Source organism: Dermacentor albipictus, chromosome 1, assembly GCF_038994185.2.
Source record: "Dermacentor albipictus isolate Rhodes 1998 colony chromosome 1, USDA_Dalb.pri_finalv2, whole genome shotgun sequence".
Taxonomy (NCBI): Eukaryota; Metazoa; Arthropoda; class Arachnida; order Ixodida; family Ixodidae; genus Dermacentor; species Dermacentor albipictus.
The window spans coordinates 489,069,873-489,087,262 of record NC_091821.1 but is presented as its reverse complement, the minus strand read 5'-3'; the positions used below and the strand labels follow the sequence as shown (position 1 = coordinate 489,087,262).

General features: G+C 49.4%; 1 protein-coding gene and 1 long non-coding RNA gene across 6 annotated transcripts in view; one reads left to right on the top strand and one right to left on the bottom strand.

Moving 5' to 3' along the window:
- The window catches only part of LOC135912830 (endothelin-converting enzyme 2-like), a 147,488-nt gene that overhangs the window by 63,035 nt on the left and 67,063 nt on the right, over positions 1-17,390 (top strand). For 3 of the 4 annotated variants that reach the window (XM_065445405.1, XM_065445386.1, XM_065445381.1), the window contains 2 exons: positions 10,798-11,364; positions 15,674-16,096. In XM_065445405.1, the coding sequence (XP_065301477.1) occupies positions 10,798-11,364; positions 15,674-15,970 (864 nt within the window). In that variant the 3' untranslated portion in view covers positions 15,971-16,096. Of the gene's footprint in view, positions 1-10,797; positions 11,365-15,673; positions 16,097-17,390 lie in introns of those variants that run through there. The other variant, XM_065445395.1, reaches the window with a different exon arrangement.
- Positions 1-17,390, bottom strand: part of LOC135912853 (uncharacterized) — an 81,060-nt gene that overhangs the window by 37,318 nt on the left and 26,352 nt on the right. The window lies entirely within an intron of this gene.

Genomic DNA, 17,390 nt, shown 5'->3' with positions numbered 1-17,390 from the left:
GTTCCGTCATGGTAAACGGCCGGTCCAGTTCTTCGTGGTCGAGCCCTCCGTACCTCTCGGGCACCGGGTACTGGCCTTTCTCTGTCTTTAGGTACTTGGTCTTCAGGTCTTCCAGGAGCCTGCGGCCGTCTCCCTTGTAGTGTTCAATACTTTGGTGAGGTTGCGATTGGTCGCAGTTTTGCTTTCAGCGGGTCGATCAGATGCCTCAAGCTTGCCCTGTAGCTTGCCCTGTAGGCCGTCGCAGGTCTTCAGCCAATTTTCCTTACATAGTTTGGCCGCGTGCTCGGCGATCTGTTTGTTGAAGACTGCTATGCGCTTGGCCAGCTTTCTGTTGTGTCTCTGACGTTTGCACCGCCGCGTCAACGAGTGTCGGGCCGCCCACATGTGGGTCACTCTGGCGTCCACGTACGGTGTCTGCGACGTTGTTGCTATTTCTTGGGTAAACTTATCGAGGGCTTTCTTCTGGTCCCTTGCCCATTCGGTGTAGGTCCTTTGCGTCTCAGCTTGTCCCGATTCTTCCTCGGACGCCTCTTCTTGTGCTTGGGTAAACTTCCTCACCTTGTCCCAATCCGTGATCCGCGCCGTCCCCAGCACAGCCCGATATTGGCAGCCTCGGATCGTCATGCCGATCACGCTGTGGTCAGACCCCAGGTCCACTTCTTCGCTTCTCCAGGAGACGGCTAGCGTTCCCGATAACCATGACAGGTCTGGCGTGGTGTCTCTCACGGCACTATTGCCTCTTCTGGTGGTTACGTCCAGCTCGTTCAGGAGGGCCATCTCGTGATCCTCCATTGCTTTGACCAATGCTTTTCCTCTCTAGGACTGAAACTTATAGCCCCAAGTTCTGTCAGGGGCGTTAAAGTCGCCGAGGATCAGGAGCGGCCTGGTCCCCGCCAGCCCTTTCGCCTGGCTCATGATGCGGTCAAATTCGCACTGCCGTTGTGACGGCAGGCAGTACGCGCTCATTACAAATAAATTGCCCGAGCTGCCAATTTCTCTCGCATGAATTTCGACCAGCGTGTGCTCGCACCCACCCTGCGCCGTGACATCTTGAGTTGCCGCCACGTTGCTGCGGACGAGCACCGCCGTTCCGTTCTCCGTGGGGTCCGTGTAAGTGACGTACCCTGGGAGTCTTCGTTTCCTGTTTGTTTCTTGTAGAGCAAATACATCGGGCTTATTTTCTTGCCCGTCAATGTGTAATAATAGTTCCGCTTCTTTGTTGCGAATCCGGCGGCAGTTCCATTAGTAATCTACGGTGGTAGGGCCCCGGTTTTCGTCTTGTATTTCTTACTTGGCTTCTCCATCATCTTTTCCGGACGTCTCGAGTCGATTGCGCCTTTTCGCGATCGCGCGAAAAGGCGCAATTCGCGCGATTGCACCTTTTTCAGGAACGCGAAGCGGTTCCTCACCGAAGTTGAGGCTACTTTTGGCGCTAGGCGCTTGTGCTTCACCGATCGCGTGTGTGGCTGACTCTCGAGAGCCTATAGTCGGCCGTTCATTTTGCATAGCCTTTCATTAATTTGGAAAATTGCGGCCAAAATGGCCGTCAGCTCTCCTTCTCGCGGGATCTGTGTCGTTGCCGTGGTCGCGGTCTCAGTGGTCACCGCTTCCTCTCCGCTCGCGGGGCTCATTTCGGCGTCCATCGCCTCTTGATTACTTGATGCACGTTGCGTAACCCCAGCCTCTCCCGCCGCCCGCCCTAGGCGGGGCGAGGGGGGGGGGGGGTCCCTCCGCGGCAATCTGCGCAAGCCTGCGGCGTTGTTTGCCGCCGTGCTGTTGTTTTGGGGGCTTGAATTAGCCGAGCTGCCGTTATTCGCCAGCGTTTCGATCTTATGAATAAGCGCCCGTACTTGGGCATTCTGCTCCTGGATCTGAGCGTTTTGGCGCTCTATGATCCTCTTAAGTTCTATCACTTCGCTACTATCCTTTTGCGGATTCGCTTGTGAGTTAAGGGGGGTGGAGGGGGGGAGCGGTGGGAATTCGGTGTCGTTGGTTCGAGCGACGGGAGACCTGTTAGTCCAGCCCACCTTTTTCTCGGCGATCCCTCGGCGTCCGGTTGACTCGCTCCGGGACCTTGAACTGGCCCCGGATCTCGAACTGGTCCGGGAGTGCGAGCGGCGGTTGCCGCCGCCGTTGCCGCCCCCGGATGGTGTCTTCGATCGGGAGCGACTGCAGCGGCCGTTTCCGCCACCACTGTTGTTGCTGCTGTGGCCTGGCGTGTGTGACCGGTCCCGTTGTTTGGAGGCGCTACGGCGGGGTCCGCCTGCAGGACCTCTCTTGTCTCGGTTTCTCCATCCGGCGTCTTCTTCCTCTGCTCGGCGCCGTTCCCAGCGTCGCCGGCGGACGACGTAGGGCGCCTTGAAGCGGGCTTTGCAGGCCTTGTCCGCGGTCAGGTGCTTGCCTCCGCACAGGCCACACTTCGGGACACATCTGTGGTCTTTGGCGGGGCTGGAGATTCCGCACCCTCGGCAGATCGTGTTCGAAGGATCCGGGCACACGTCCAATCTGTGGCCCACTCTTCCGCACACATGGCATACGTCGATTTGTTTTCTGTGCAACGTTCACTCCGTGAGCAGGTTACCGTATCTCACGTAATTGGGTACTTTGTGCCCTTCGAAAGCAATGACGACTGATTGGGTCTTACCGATTGGTTTTGCCTGTAGGGCCGTTGGGTTATGCTTGTGCACACCATTGTATTGAATCTCCTGGGCCGTATCCTCGAGCGGGATGCCCCTTATGACGCCCTTCACCGTGCCGTGGGGGGCCGCTTCGTAGGTACTTATTTCGTGCGCCGTGCCACGTATGTCGATCCTTCCTACTGCAGCGTATTGGTCGGCGTGCTCTCTCTTGGAGGTGCTCACCACTACGATATTTCGCTGTAGGTTGGGGCACACGACGTCTTCACTTGCTTCATTGGCGGGGATCTGTGCCGGTGCCGCAATTGCATGACTTAGTTCAACGCGGGCCACGTCGCTCACGTGGAGCCCGCCTCGTGGTCGGAACACGATCTTTATGTCGCCGCGCGGCAATTCTTGCATGCGCGCGGCCTTCAACAATTTGCCCTGGTTTATACGTTTCGCCGTTGAGTGACGTGTATCACTGCCAGTGGCGCCACCGCCGAGGTTGTTGCTCCGGCTGTTGACATCAGTCGTGGCCTTGGCGCCATCTTGGATCGTTTGAAGTACACGATATTTAGGCCTATCTTGCCTATGCCTTTGTGCCTGACTTTCTCACCGGCAGTTTTCCAGCCTTGCGATCTTGTGCACTGGTCCGGAGAAATTTCGATGCCGTCCACCTCTACACGCATAGCGGTAATCATCTTAGGTCAATGCTCACTTGCGTAATCACCGATGGTTCGATGTTCCGCTGGCGGCTTCACCGAAGTGCGGGCTGGGCCTACCGCTGCCCCGGCCAAGGCTGAAGTCGACGTTAGGCCCAGCGGCGGTCGCTCCTTTCGGCACACAAAACTCCTCTAAATTCGGAAAAAGCGGTCCCCTACCTCGGAATTCGGGTTCCCGGTGGTCCACACAACTTCATGCACCTGGTCGATGCACTTTTATTAAGGTGCGAGTCAAAAATCCGGCAGTTCAAAGAAAAAACACGGAACCCACGTGAGATACGTCCGCTCGCTCCCTTCGTCGTCTCCGTCTTCACCCCGTTAGGCGTACGCTGGGCTGCACTGAATCACCGCGACGAAACGCGCGGCAACTCCTGCACCGTTTCGGTGCGCGCCATCTTCCTCCGCCGGGTGCGATGCGATGTCGAGTGAGCGCGGCGCGCGCGGACGCGTTCCAACGCGTACGTCTGGTTGGGGCTTTAGGCGAACGACTGAATGCGAGCTGGCGCGGGGGAGAAGGCAAGCGCACACTGACGAACCCTCTTTCTAGCTGACCGTCAGCTGCGAAACAGCCGAACGCCGCACTTGAAATTTATCAAGCGTGTGACCTGGAAGCACGAGACTGAGAGCGAAGATTGGCGTCATTCGGTGCACCCTCAAAGCAGGTGCTCGATGGAGATAGCAGCGCCGCGGTATGGCCCCGCAGCCACTCCTGCGCCCGGAGCCGTGGGCCGCGTATATTTTATTGCGGCTGTACATGTGATTATAGGCATATATAATACAGGCAAACATTAAATAGTTTTAGAAGACAATGCCAAAAAGCTTAGACACTCTCTCTTGGCAGGGTTAATAAGAAAAAAAAGAAAACAGTTTGAGAAGCTATACAAAAGGTAAACATATTGAATAAATCATTGAAAGGTAATTTTTAATAGACCTTATGGTGGCACCGATATAAACAATGTCGGCAAACTTTACGTTCGCTTAACTGAAAAAGCACATGTCAGTTTCTTATTATTGCGATTTGTTTTCAGCAGAAGTAAATGATTATTGTGCGCAAATTCAGTGCAGTCATTGTTCTCCGGCAGACGGATAATGAGTAACTCATGACGTAACTTATGTCGCGGTAATGTATAGAACATAATTTCAGGGCTGTAACTAACAGGTAAATAGTTACTAGCGCGCAAAAGTGCGATGGTGAAAAAAATACAAAGTTGACCTTGAATAATACGAAAGACTTGACTCTGCATATGTACTGGCGTACTGGTGAGAGGTGACATTCACACCTATCTGCCCATTAGATAGTACCATATGTAATACGATTATGTGCCACTCCAAAATACAGTGTGGCCAGAGGCTTACGGAATTAAAGAGCGAGTTTTACTTACCACCTTAATACCATAAACATTTTTCTTGACGTTTGCGATATTATCTCAGTACTTAAGGTGCGGATGTCATTTAACGTTAAGAAAACTAACATCATCGTACGCAGAAATACTTCTGCAATGACCTTCAAGCAATATGCCAAGAAGAACATTTGGCGGTCTCCGACACATCGTGAAAACCACAAATTTAGTTTTAGAGTGCAGCTCATAGGCGCCCATTCGCGGGGCGAGCGTCGGCGTCCTCCCTCACAACCGAGTGAACGAGAACAACGAATGACGAGAGCGAAGGTGGAGTGGGGCGGAGGATGAAAAAATGTGGCGGGAGTGGAATGAGTGCCCGGAGAAAAGTGGAGGAGGAGGGTATGGCGAAAGCGTGAGGAGGAAAGCGTACTGCTGCGCAGGTGGTGCTTTCCGGCGGCGACGTCTATGAGATGGTACCAGAGTAGCGCCCGTCGTCTGTATGGTAGCCAAGCGCTGCATGAGCGTAGCTTGCCCGCGGCGGCTGCTGTGAATGGCACCCGCGTCACCCACGCGTTTCCTCTCGCGATCTTCCGATTAGCCAAGCAATCGTGCAACACTTCGCTCCGTTTGCAACGTGTAGCACATGAGAAATTGTCCGTGCCACCCGCCGTGGTTGCTCAGTGGCTATGGTGTTGGGCTGCTGAGCACGAGGTCGCGGGATCGAATCCCGGCCACGGCGGCCGCATTTCGATGGGGGCGAAATGCGAAAACACCCGTGTGCTTAGATTTAGGTGCACGTTAAAGAACCCCAGGTGGTCAAAATTTCCGGAGTCCTCCACTACGGCGTGCCTCATAATCAGAAAGTGGTTTTGGCACGTAAAACCCCAAATATTATTATTATTATTGTCCGTGCCAGCCAATGTATCGCGAAGTGAAAACACGTATCCAGCTGCACTCACATTTCGCATTAGGGAGTGTCGTAATTGTCGCTGAATATTTTTTTGTAGGGCTGATAATTAAACAATGGAGTCGGCACAAGCTTAGTACGTGTTGCTGAACATCATCCACGTCAAACTAAAGCAGATAGCTTCTTACTGCCCATTCCTAATGTAACATCGTCGGCACAAAAACGCTATGAGGTGATTAAATGTAATTAGTAACAGCTAAATTATATATAACGAAAGGTAGAGAGCCTAAAATAATACGCTGATGTGCGCCGTTGCTTGTTATGCGTCTAGGAAAAGGAATTTTTCACTCAGGATGTCTCTTCCTTGCCACGCAAATAACTTCGTAGCAGATTTAACGTACGACCAGTTATGACATACGCCTCAGGGGTCGAACTCACAAAGCTTTTCCTTCGTAAGGGTTGCTCATTGGCTGTTCGCCTTCGCTAATTATATGTCCTACACCATTATTGCCTGCCATGAACGCTCTTAGCATAAGACCGTTTCCTCAATACGGGCCCAGATGTGTTTCATAAGGCGTCACGGTTAATGGTATCGAATGGCTTCGTGGAATAGAAAAAAACCGCACCCATAAAATATCCGGAATCAATAGCTTGTCTAATACGACTTGTTAAGGAAAAGGTAACCTAGGGTGCTATAACGTAAAACTATTCCAAACTTTTCTGTTCCAATTCTGCAATCAGCGCACCGCGATTGGTCAAAAACGTTTTTGGACCAGCCCCACTTCACCTGTCTGTCACGCGACGTCAAGAAAACCGCGATACCTCCCCATCTGATATGATCTGTACACACTGATTATGCATGATTTGACAGAAAAAAGAAAAACAGCTATTTCTGATTCGACGGCTTTTCGCCATTAGATCCCGGCTATTGGTCAAATGTTTCGGGTTGCACCCACTTCACCTGCCTGTCACGCGACGTCACAAAACCGCGAAAACTGACTGCGTCAAAGTGACGTGTACGCATTAAAGAAGCAATAATATGCCGAAAAAAAAACTGAATTTGCTTCTGAATAGCCGCAGGCTGCCCCTTTTCGAAAGGAATAAAAGATGGCTGCCGCCGGAGAGCAATGGCTTATTTGCGTATAATAAAACTTTTGCGTGGCAATGTAACGTTTTCGAGCACTTTCGGCGTGTTTAGGACCTAGCTCAGCCAACATTTATTTGCCTAGGATCCTTTTCGGTGGCATTCTTAACCTTCCGTTGCATGATTTTCGACCAGCCATCACAAGCTAAGTAAGGGAAAGCGAAGCGATCGCAGACTCCGGCACGCCTCCTCTTCATCCGGTCATCAATTTTCCGTGCAGTAGCTTGGCCCCATCGAATCCGTCTCCACTTGAGCGTGCTCCTCGCCTCTTGTGAGCCAATTAGATAAGACAAGGCGCTCAGTGCAGGCAACGTTATTCATTTTGAAAACAAACAAGTGACCTCCTATAAACGAGGAGAGCGTATTATTGGTGTGTTCAGACAACACTGCGGGTGACCGCCCGGTGCTTGCATCGGTGGTTACGCAAGTTTGACGTCAGGAGATTGGAATATAAACATAGTGGAATAGTTTTACGTTATACAGCCCCTAGTTGATGAAAGCGAAATCAATCCAAATTTAAATAGGGCCAAGTTGAACGTTTAAGCACCCCCCCCCCCCCCCAGGTTCCATAGCAAATTTTGGTTATATGCTGGAGGTTGTTACGTGTCCTATAGGGAGGGCGCTGACACAAAAAAAAATACTTTAAATCAACTCATTATTAGCCGAGATATAAATATTTCAGTGCCACGAACCCATGATTTCACAAGGCGAGCTCCGCTGCATTGCGAGACACTCTCTCAACTAACCCCTTCTATCCTCCGCAAGCAAAATTGATTCCCTGCGTTCTCCCTACAGTGAACTGTAGTTCTCCCATACCGGACTTCGAGAATTGCGTGAAGCTACGTCACGGGCCCCGCCTTCATTCTTTTTCCTCCTCGCTTTCTTTATTACTTTTTTCAGCGCTGCGCCTATTCGCAGATGGCGCTGCGGGCGAGCAGTAGTGATGTCTCGTTTTGCGCAGCATACGATTTCGTGCGCTATGAAGAAGGACATAACACTAGCGGTATAATTCAGTACTACACGTATACTGGGGCAGAACAAAGAGAATCGAAGAGCATGATCACGGGCTGGAACACGGTAGCAAATCGCTTTGTTTCGGTACCTGCGCACGTGACTGAACGACCGTGGGAACAAGCAGACGAAGCGGAAGTACATCTATCTTGCTTCGATGCGAAATACAACAAGAAACACGCAGACATTTCGTTTGTGTGTTCTATTATTTCTCTAAACTTCAATTCGTCAATTGAAGCAACAGATCGCACAAATAACATATGTTGCCTTGAATAATTCTCGAAGTGACGTGTCACAACGAGTGATGCCACACTGTGGACCCGTGGCTACGTCACCGTCCAGCTTTGGGCGAGGCGGCTGCGAGGAGAGGGAAAGACGGCGTTTGGTGTGAAATTTTAGATCTTCCCGCGGCGCGTAGTGATATAATGCTTTACAAAAGACACGATTGTTATCGCGCAATGTATGCTCTGCGCTTCTCAGCTCAAGATTGCCAGACCTGGTGAAGGGCCCTTTACCAATTAATCATTAGACCGCGCTACAACGAAGCGTTGAAACAACTTGCTACGCGGAAAAGCGTTGCCGAGTGACATGCCTTTCAGGATAACTGATGTACATGAATGAAAGTTTCAATACGCCAGAAATATGTGGTTGTATGCGATAGTCACAATAGTATGAGGAAGGGCAACTGTATGTGCAAACGTACCTGCAACCTAACCTAAATTAAAAATTGAAAAAAAATTTCCTAGCACGTTAAAATTGCTAGTGCTATGGTTAGACAATGCAAACCGCCATGTACTTGTACCCTGTGTAAATAGTCGTGTATACAGCACAGAATGCCTAAATTGCCATTTTATTCTAATTTTGAAAAATTAGCATGTACTTGTATTTGGTTTATACATTATGTAGTGTAAATTGTTTATGTGTGAAGTGCAAAGCTGATGTTATACATGTATTTGATCCTTAACATGATGAGCGTTCTTTGTATATGTACATATATATAGTGCCCACCCGTTATGGTCCCAGTATAGACTGGGAATATCTTAAATAAATAAACAAATAAATAAATAAATAAATAAACAAATAAATAAATAAATAAATGACAAGGATAACGCTAAAGTGTCAACTACTTTTACATCAACTTTCTAAAAAACAGCCGAGCAGCTAACACATTTTTGGATGCGCACAACACCACGCACGGCAAGATACGACGATCCGAAACGTATAAGCTGCGCTGACTGCCGTGCTTTTGCCCCCCGTAAGATGGGGATGTGGCGGCTTCACTTGAAGGGCTCAATCACGCTTACAGTCACTTCAATGCACACATTCCGGCACCCAATGACGCGCGTAAACTTCCACTCCCAGTCGTCCACAGGAGTCACTCACATTCATGCGCCCAATGAAAGGCACTCGCGCGCACCCTCCTTCTCACGCTTGTCCATTCACAACCTTCGTCACTCGCTAGCACTCGATCTCACGCCTGTATGTCAGTATGGTGGAACATCGAGTCAATCTACTCGTGAGTGAGTATGCCGAAAATGTCAAGAACACGATGATGTCCCTTTACAGACGTGTGCTGTATTGCCAGTTCACAATGTTATGGGAAGCCTATTAAAGGGATCACGTGTTGTGTTTGACCGGCATTTTTTAGAAGCAGCTAAAGACAATTTGCACTGCTTTCTGCGTTGCACTAGTACATTTATCGCGAGCTCGGTTGGAGTCAAAGAATACACGTTTTGACAGCTTGACAGCTTTATTCAAAAGTAAAGGCAGGTTTGCCGAGTGGCAGTGGTGGCGCCTCAGACGGGCAGCCGCTTTCTTTCCAAGACAGATTAGGGGGCAATCATCTCCACGGAGAGGCATACTGGATTTCCAGAGCAAGAGGTCAACGAACTGACGGGCGGTCACTTCAAGGCACCCCCCCCCCCCACCCCACATGCCGGAGTCTTAGGTGTGAATGGTTGCGCCGAAGTTGGTCACCAGTGTTGCTACCTATCCTCAGCTGCTCCAGTGCATTTCAGCTTCTCCAGAGCATTGGTAAGGCGGTCAACTGTTTCCTCCAGGCGCGAGAGTCGATCTCCTGGCTTTGAGACTCTCGCAGCGGTGATAGGTAGCTGCGACGCAGGCGAGCAGTCGCATGTGCGGTCAGCGAGTGCAGCTAGCCGATCGAGACTCGACTCGTCGGAACCCGCCAGCACCATGCGTGTGCTCTGATGGTCGTCGTACGCTGGGGCCGAAGCCGTACGGGCTAGCAAGTCGTCTATGGCAACGGCGATGTCGGAGAGGAGCGCGGCGATGATGTGCACGCACTTGGCTGTTTGTGAAGCGATGCATCGGAGACGAAAACGCGCCTCTACTTGTATAAACCATATTCGGGGATTCTTGGGCCACTAGCCGGGATGCTGAAGCCCTGCGGCGATGTCAGGGGGCGTAATAGCGCCGTCGTCTCTGTCACTAGGAGTAGAAGCACCATGGTTCATGGCTAGTGTTCGAAAAGAACGTAAATGTCCTGGGCCAACACTTGTTGGGACTTTGGTTTGGTGGAGGCGAGGAATACACGTTTTGAAAGCTTGGGAACGGAGAGTCGACTGGTATATCCAAAAGCAAAAGCAGGTTTTCGGAGTGGCAGTGGTGGCTCCCCAGTCGGGCAGCTGCTCAACGATTCCAAGAAAGAGAAGGGGCGACACAAGCTGGATATCCGGAGCAAGGGACAATGACACCCACTGCGGGGACAACCAAGTTACGGATGGTCTTTACAGATTTATTGCAACTCGACTTTTGCAGAATTCATCTGCAACGCAAATGTCCTATTATAATACATGTTTCTCTTTAGTTTTAGACATGTAGATTATTTATTTCTATTTGAACCTTTCTAGCTCATGAAGCACACATTTGTTCGAAAGTGCGCTTCTGAAACGTTGACTAGAATGAAGTCTTTATTTGACTCGCATCCAAAGGCAAGCCTTGTTGCCTGAAGGACGCGAGCCGCTGAACCCTGTAGCTTTGAGTAAGCGGTATATGTGGAGCTAGGCTAAAGTAACAAGGCCCCCTTTTGCAGGACGCCATGCTGGCGCTCACGGACAACACGACCTGGATGGACGACAAATCGAAAGGTGATTTCAGGATCCGTGTGTCGGACGTCGAGCGCACCATATGGATTACAGGAATCAGCGCGTACCCGGGCAAGCTGACTGCGCTCTACAAGGACTTCCCCGCGATGGGCAACTTATTCGTGGCTAACTGGATCGAAAGTCAGAAAGCATTGTCGCGGAAACTGTTCGACCTGATCACAAACGTTTCGTCGGCCACGTCCGAGTCCGACAGGCGGACGGCGTACGCCGAATACCGCGCCAACTCTGACCCGTCCATGTCGCGCTACGTTTATCATCAAAACAGCATCACGGTGCCCATGAGCCTGCTGTTCAAGCCCATGTACGTTTACGAAGGCACCTCCGCCATGAACTACGCAGGCCTCGGGGCCTTGTACGCACAGCTGCAGATCAAAATGCTGGACACAGTCGGCGTCCAGTTCAACGAACAGCGACAGCTCCGCTCCTGGATGTCTAGAAGCCCCATGGAGCGCTACGATGCCATGGTGCAATGCTTCTTCTCCAGGGAGAGCCAGGTGAGCCCTGCGGTGCCCACTTTTTCTACGTTCCACTCGAAGTTGACAGTCGTCATGCAGGACGCCACGTCGCGAGGCAACGTAACAGCAACCGATAGCGCGGGAAATTCACTGAGCGCAATCATTTTTCCGCTTAATGAATGTTCATTTTATTGCCCAAAATGGCAGGTATAGTCGTTAGAGCAGATCGTCAACGTACACCACCGGCAGACACGAACGCCATTGTGCATTCAGTCCTACCTCATCACGTGTTGGTCACATCCCTTTGCAGATTTTGCAGCTCTTTATGACGTTCTGGCATTGGAACTCGCCTACTGTGTGGCCTACCAATGTAGTTCATCGTTCTCTTTTTTTTTTGCGCACTGGTGGTCGCGCCATGTTTTGTTCTTTCTCAGGGGTCACGGTAGCGCGGGACATGACCGCATAAAAGTATCTATGTACTTATACGCGTATAATGAGAAACGAGGACCATCGGAAGAAGCCAGGGTGCCGTTATTAGGCATCAGTCATATGAAGTCAGTGCGCCCATAACGCCAAAGGAGTGGCTTTAAAATTGCAGCACGACGTATATGTATGTGTAACCTAAGCCTTGCTGTGCTTGCGGCGATGCCGGAGGATATAGTACATGCAATAAACCTCAGGTGGCCGCACATGAATGTGCCTACAGGCTAACAAACGCAGGCCAATAAGCCCTCATAACCTGTCTCAGCACTCTACATCAAAGCTGCTAGATTCCAGGCAGTTGCTAGGCGGTCACCGGGAATAACCAGAGAAATTGATGGGCCACATGTTTAAACGTTGCAGGGAACAGACAATGAAGTCAAGAACTAAGTAGAGAAAATAAATTTAATTTTATGGAAGTGGCGGCAGAAAGGATAAATAAAGGCTAGCCGTAGTGGCAGCCTTTACTTTCTTGTTTAGAATATGCTAAAAATGAATAAGTGATCGCGAAATACAGGGCAAACGAGACGCTTCCATACGAATGGTGTTTGGTCCACTTTCATAGGTATTTATCACAGCAGAGTTCACCGTTATTATTTCCTTCTTTATTCCCCGTTATTGTACATGCTATTTATATACACCGTGTGTTCCACACAACCAGAAGCATACATGAAAGTAGACTGTTGCACCTTCGACCAAATAGCAATTCTTAGCTATTCAGTAAAGGTTCATTGTACAGCATTTTAAAATTTTGTTTTAGGACATCAGTCACGTTTGAAAACCTGTAGAGCATGCCCAGGAACACTCAACAAACTTGCTTGTGTTATATTATGTCTAGGGTGTTTATTTTTTATTTCTGTTGTCTGAAGGCATTCTATGAGTTACAAAAAAACATGCCGTAACGTCGTTCTTGCGCGTCTTCATACCGGCGCTATCAATTCTGTTTCGAAAGAGCAAAACGACATGCGCTTAAAAAGAAGAAAACTACGAAGGATTGGCTATGGCGTCCAGTTTACATGTTTCTTACGGCATGCATGAAGATTGTGGTCTTAAAAAAATGCTTGAAAGCGCTGCCATCTAGACGCACAAGAGTGCAGTCGCGTCCTTTATAGCTGTTATGCCGACGATCACATGGAACGCGTCATGGATGTGACAACTTCGGTGTTACAGCTCTAAAACGAAAACCATCGATTACCGTGCGACCATTTGTTAGCAGGTTTATAGATGCACCTATGAACCTGCTATAGAGATATATTGATGACTCGGCGAAATGACATACGGGTGTTGCATCACGATTTATAGATTTACTAGACGGTCACTAATGCTGCTTTGTTGCTACAGATGCAGTGGCAAATAAGCCGGTTTGCTTAGGTATTAGATTCTCTTCCTCGCGAGCAGTGCACTGGCCGTAGTGGAAAATTTCCTTTTCAAGTGATACTGTTTTCGTGAATCCTTCAGCTGTCCATTACTGCATGGCTGTGCTTCCGAATAGCTTACACACACGACAGCACTGGCATAACCACTTGACGTTAAATGTATAACGTAATCTGTACTATCCTCATAACTGTGCCAATAACCGGCTGTGTTCTGCTATGTGCAAAATTACACATTCATACAACAAACGTTCCCTAAATATTCTGCGTTTAACAAATATACGCGTTCAAGTGCATACTACTTTAATGGAAGCGAATATTTATGTGCCTTCATTTCGCGGTTCTCGCGCGCATACTGAATCGGTTGATGGCCGTGTAAACAAGGTATATGGTGCAATATATGGTAAAGTGTGCCAATCAGGGAGATAGCGTACGGTCGCGTGTCTCATGTAGCCGGGTCCTCCGTGTCTTCTCGAGCTCCAGTAAGTAACCGCTATGCTGCAAAATTGTGTGCGAAAGATGAACCGTTTTATAGCATTCATTTAATGCCTTTACGGAAACTTCGCTTCATATAGATTTCAAATTTGTGCGTTGGATGTGCATTTCTTTTTTCGCCGTAAACTGAACGTGAGTGCTGAAGCTGAGGTGGCGGCTCGACGTCCCCAGTGACGGCCACCATCGTCATCGCTGTAGCAGCCGAATCGAGGGTCTGACGGAAACAAGAGATCCAGTTTCGAGCTTTCAACTACTGTCGCAGTAAACAAAGCACTCCCCGCGGTCAAATCATGATTTGGCTGATACTAATGTCGCATTGCCAACGTGCGCTCATTCTACAGCACTTATAATGGCCACGGGTTCAGTAAACTTATGCCGCCGACTTCCAAAACCTCCGATAAATCCGAAAGACACCTGAAAAAATACGCCTATATTGGCGACGACGCTGAAAGGCCAGCCGGGCGAAGTCAACGCCACTTGCAAAGTGGCTAGCTGTAAGCTTAGAACCGATCACGAGAATCATCCTGGCTGCACTTTGCCCACGCGTGTTCTTGCATTATGTGTGGCTTGAGGCAGGAGCAAGTTTCTTTCCTGGGGATGAGACGCCTCAGACTTGCGTCTCATCGAGAATGTTCTCACTGTTGCTACTGACTGTGCTAGCTGCTTAGCTCTAAGTGTGATCGTCAGCTCATGTGAGCCGTGATGTGTCCTTTACTCCCGCGGACGAATGCACCAAATTATAATTAGCGCTAAAGTCAAGAGTGCCTAGTCTGCCAGCCAGTTTTAATACGTACGTCGGCTGATAGAAGAATTTGACTATGTACATATAAAAGTTACCAAAGTTATCGTCATTGTTTACTAAATATTTATTTTTAAAACTAAATCTAAGCCCTCGGTTCCCTGGCGTCTCGGTAATTGTATTGCAAGGGTTTCGACTCTGGCAACCTGCCCTGGTGTCTTGGTGGCTGTGGCATTTCTGTGCTAAGCATGTGGTCGCGGCTTCAAATCCGGGCCACAGCAGCCGCATTCCAATGGGGGGTGAAATGCAGAGACGCCCGTGTATCATGAATTCGGTGCAGGTTAAAGAATCCAAGGTGGTAAAAATTATTCCGGAGACCACCCCTACGCCTTGTCTCAAAATCACATGGTGGGTTCATCATGCGAAATTGAACTTTTTCCACTCCAATCCCAGAATTTAATATGTAACAATTCATGATTTTAACTATGGATGCTCGCGGTGCGTGACCGTGGTTTCTTCACTGTTGCTGAACAACAGGCGTTCCACCTCCGGGCGCCGTTGGAACGTGCAAGGGCATTATTTGATGTAGTAGTTCTGTGGAAACCGCGAGGTGGAGATAATTAATAAAGGGAAAATCAGACATCCACCCGTTCGTACCAATTGCTACAAAGCAAACCATACGGGTTCCTCGAAAGAAAAACCTTTCCTCTGTAGCAATTTCTATGAACCAGTGGATATCAGATTGTCCCTTTATTAATTAAGGGCATTATTTACTGCAAAACGCAATCACGCAGTGTAAGGCACTCACACTTTTCTTGCTGTAGCCTCTCCTTCGCATATCGCTTACATAGTTCGGCACTGCTTAGCCGTCCGCGTCTTCTTTCTACTCCACGCGATGTCAATCACACATAGCCCTCACCAAGGACACATGCATTCTAAGTGCTGCTTTTGTGATTGGGAACTGAAACGGTCCCCGGGAGGATTAGTGCGACCGAAAGCTGAGATGTATGGCAATGCCAGATTACCGCCTGCGAAACTCTGAGCTTGGGACAACCGAAGCCCTTGATTCTGAGTGAGTGTAACGCTCCGGAACGACGTAAAGTGGCGTGTCTTGAACACAAATATCTGCAGCACGTCTCCCTACGGGAGCAAAGGGTTTGACACATCATTTCTCATGCACTTGCTAATAAGCTTCCCCCGACCTATGTAGCACTGAGCACGCATTGATTCGGGAAACATTGCTGGCGAAACCTGCACGCAGGATGACTTTTGGGAGAAACTGGCGTTCGAGGTCGTTTTCAAGGCGTTCCAGAAGAGCAAGCTTCAGGCGCACGCGCACGGCATCAGGCTTCAGGGCCTCGAGGAATTTTCGGACGACGCTATCTTTTACATGAGTTACTGCTACATCAGCTGTTCGCGCACTGCCTCCAAGACGACGCCCATACGCCGGTCACATGTGTGCCACGCCATCACGGAAACGGAGCACTTCCGCACCACGTTCGGCTGCCAGACCCGCCCTAAGGGCAATCTCGCCGAATGCCCTCTATTTTGGCGGTAGCCTGAAATGATCGAAACGCGTGACCAGAGCGGCCAGATGTGGGTGTCGCAAATATTTGACGCATCGTCTATTCGCTGTAGCCATGCGACCACACTTAGATATTATATGACATATTTCGCATACCGACTTGCTAGTGCTGTCTGTAGCGGCGTAAGAACCGGCTAAATTGATTAGTTATTCTTGGTACCGCTTTAGGTTCGAAATAGCAACGTCCCATGTGGCTGTACATGCTTTGTGTGGGATGACCGAGAAGTTTTTCAGGGAGTGGCAGCTAAAACGTGTCTGCTGTTTGTCCACCCAAAACCTTGAGTGAGGCTAGTTGCCATCAGTTAACTTACACGTGCGCTAGCAATTGACACAAAAGGCTGCCCAAACACGTAGGTACGACAGCACCATCGCATGTGTGCTTTGTCACGTCTATCAGCCCACGTAAGTGGTGGGGGTCTTCGGCGCACCTGTCCAGACAGGTGCAACGGCATCAACCAGACATAAACCGGTATTTTCAAGCGCAATTTAACTGTATTATGCTTGGAATACCTTAAGTATGTGTGAATCCCTTTGTAAATTTTGCACAAAGCAGACTGGCCGGTACAGACTACATGCTGTGGTCCGAATGGCGATCACTTGACTAGCCAGGCGAATTAGCTATATGCTTGCTCTACCGCCTGGTTGGGCCGTCAGCTGTTCCAGTAAGATTAAAGAGTACTTTCCCGTGCATGTATTTCCTAGTAGTTTCCCTCGACATGAAGAATGTTCATGTTCTTACATAGCAGGCTCGAAATTTTTGCTGCGGCACTAATTGCGACGTCAGGGACGTCAGGGTCATTTTACATACGTTACCCTCTATAGCTCATCTACGTAGGTGCCAAAGGCAGAAATAGCACCGTTGCGGAACACCTTGCAATGACGTACGTATGGCGTCAGACGGTGTTTGTTGGCTAGGCGGAGAATATCAGCAATTATCTTTATAAATGCCCTCAGGGCGAAATAAACAATACAGCGTGGTATGAGCTATAAACAAACGAAATATGATATGCATTTTTGAAGTTGACGTCTCGGCTTTCGTCATTCAAAATAAAAATACAGTAGCAAACTTAAATACGAATTTTATGAAATTTGCTTGAAGACAACTAAGGTGTCACCGCCATTTACGTTTACTGTGTGATTGTACAAGTGTGTGCATGTACTTACGCTCTGTTCTAAAGCTCGCTCGACACACACATCATCATCATCTGCCTGGTTACGCCCACTGCAGGGCAAAGGCCTCTCCCATACTTTTCCAACAACCCCGGTCATGTACTAATTGTGGCCATGCCGTGCCTGCAAACTTCTTAATCTCATCCGCCCACCTAACTTTCTGCCGCCCCCTGCTACGCTTCCCTTCCCTTGGGATCCAGCCCGTAACCCTTAATGACCATCG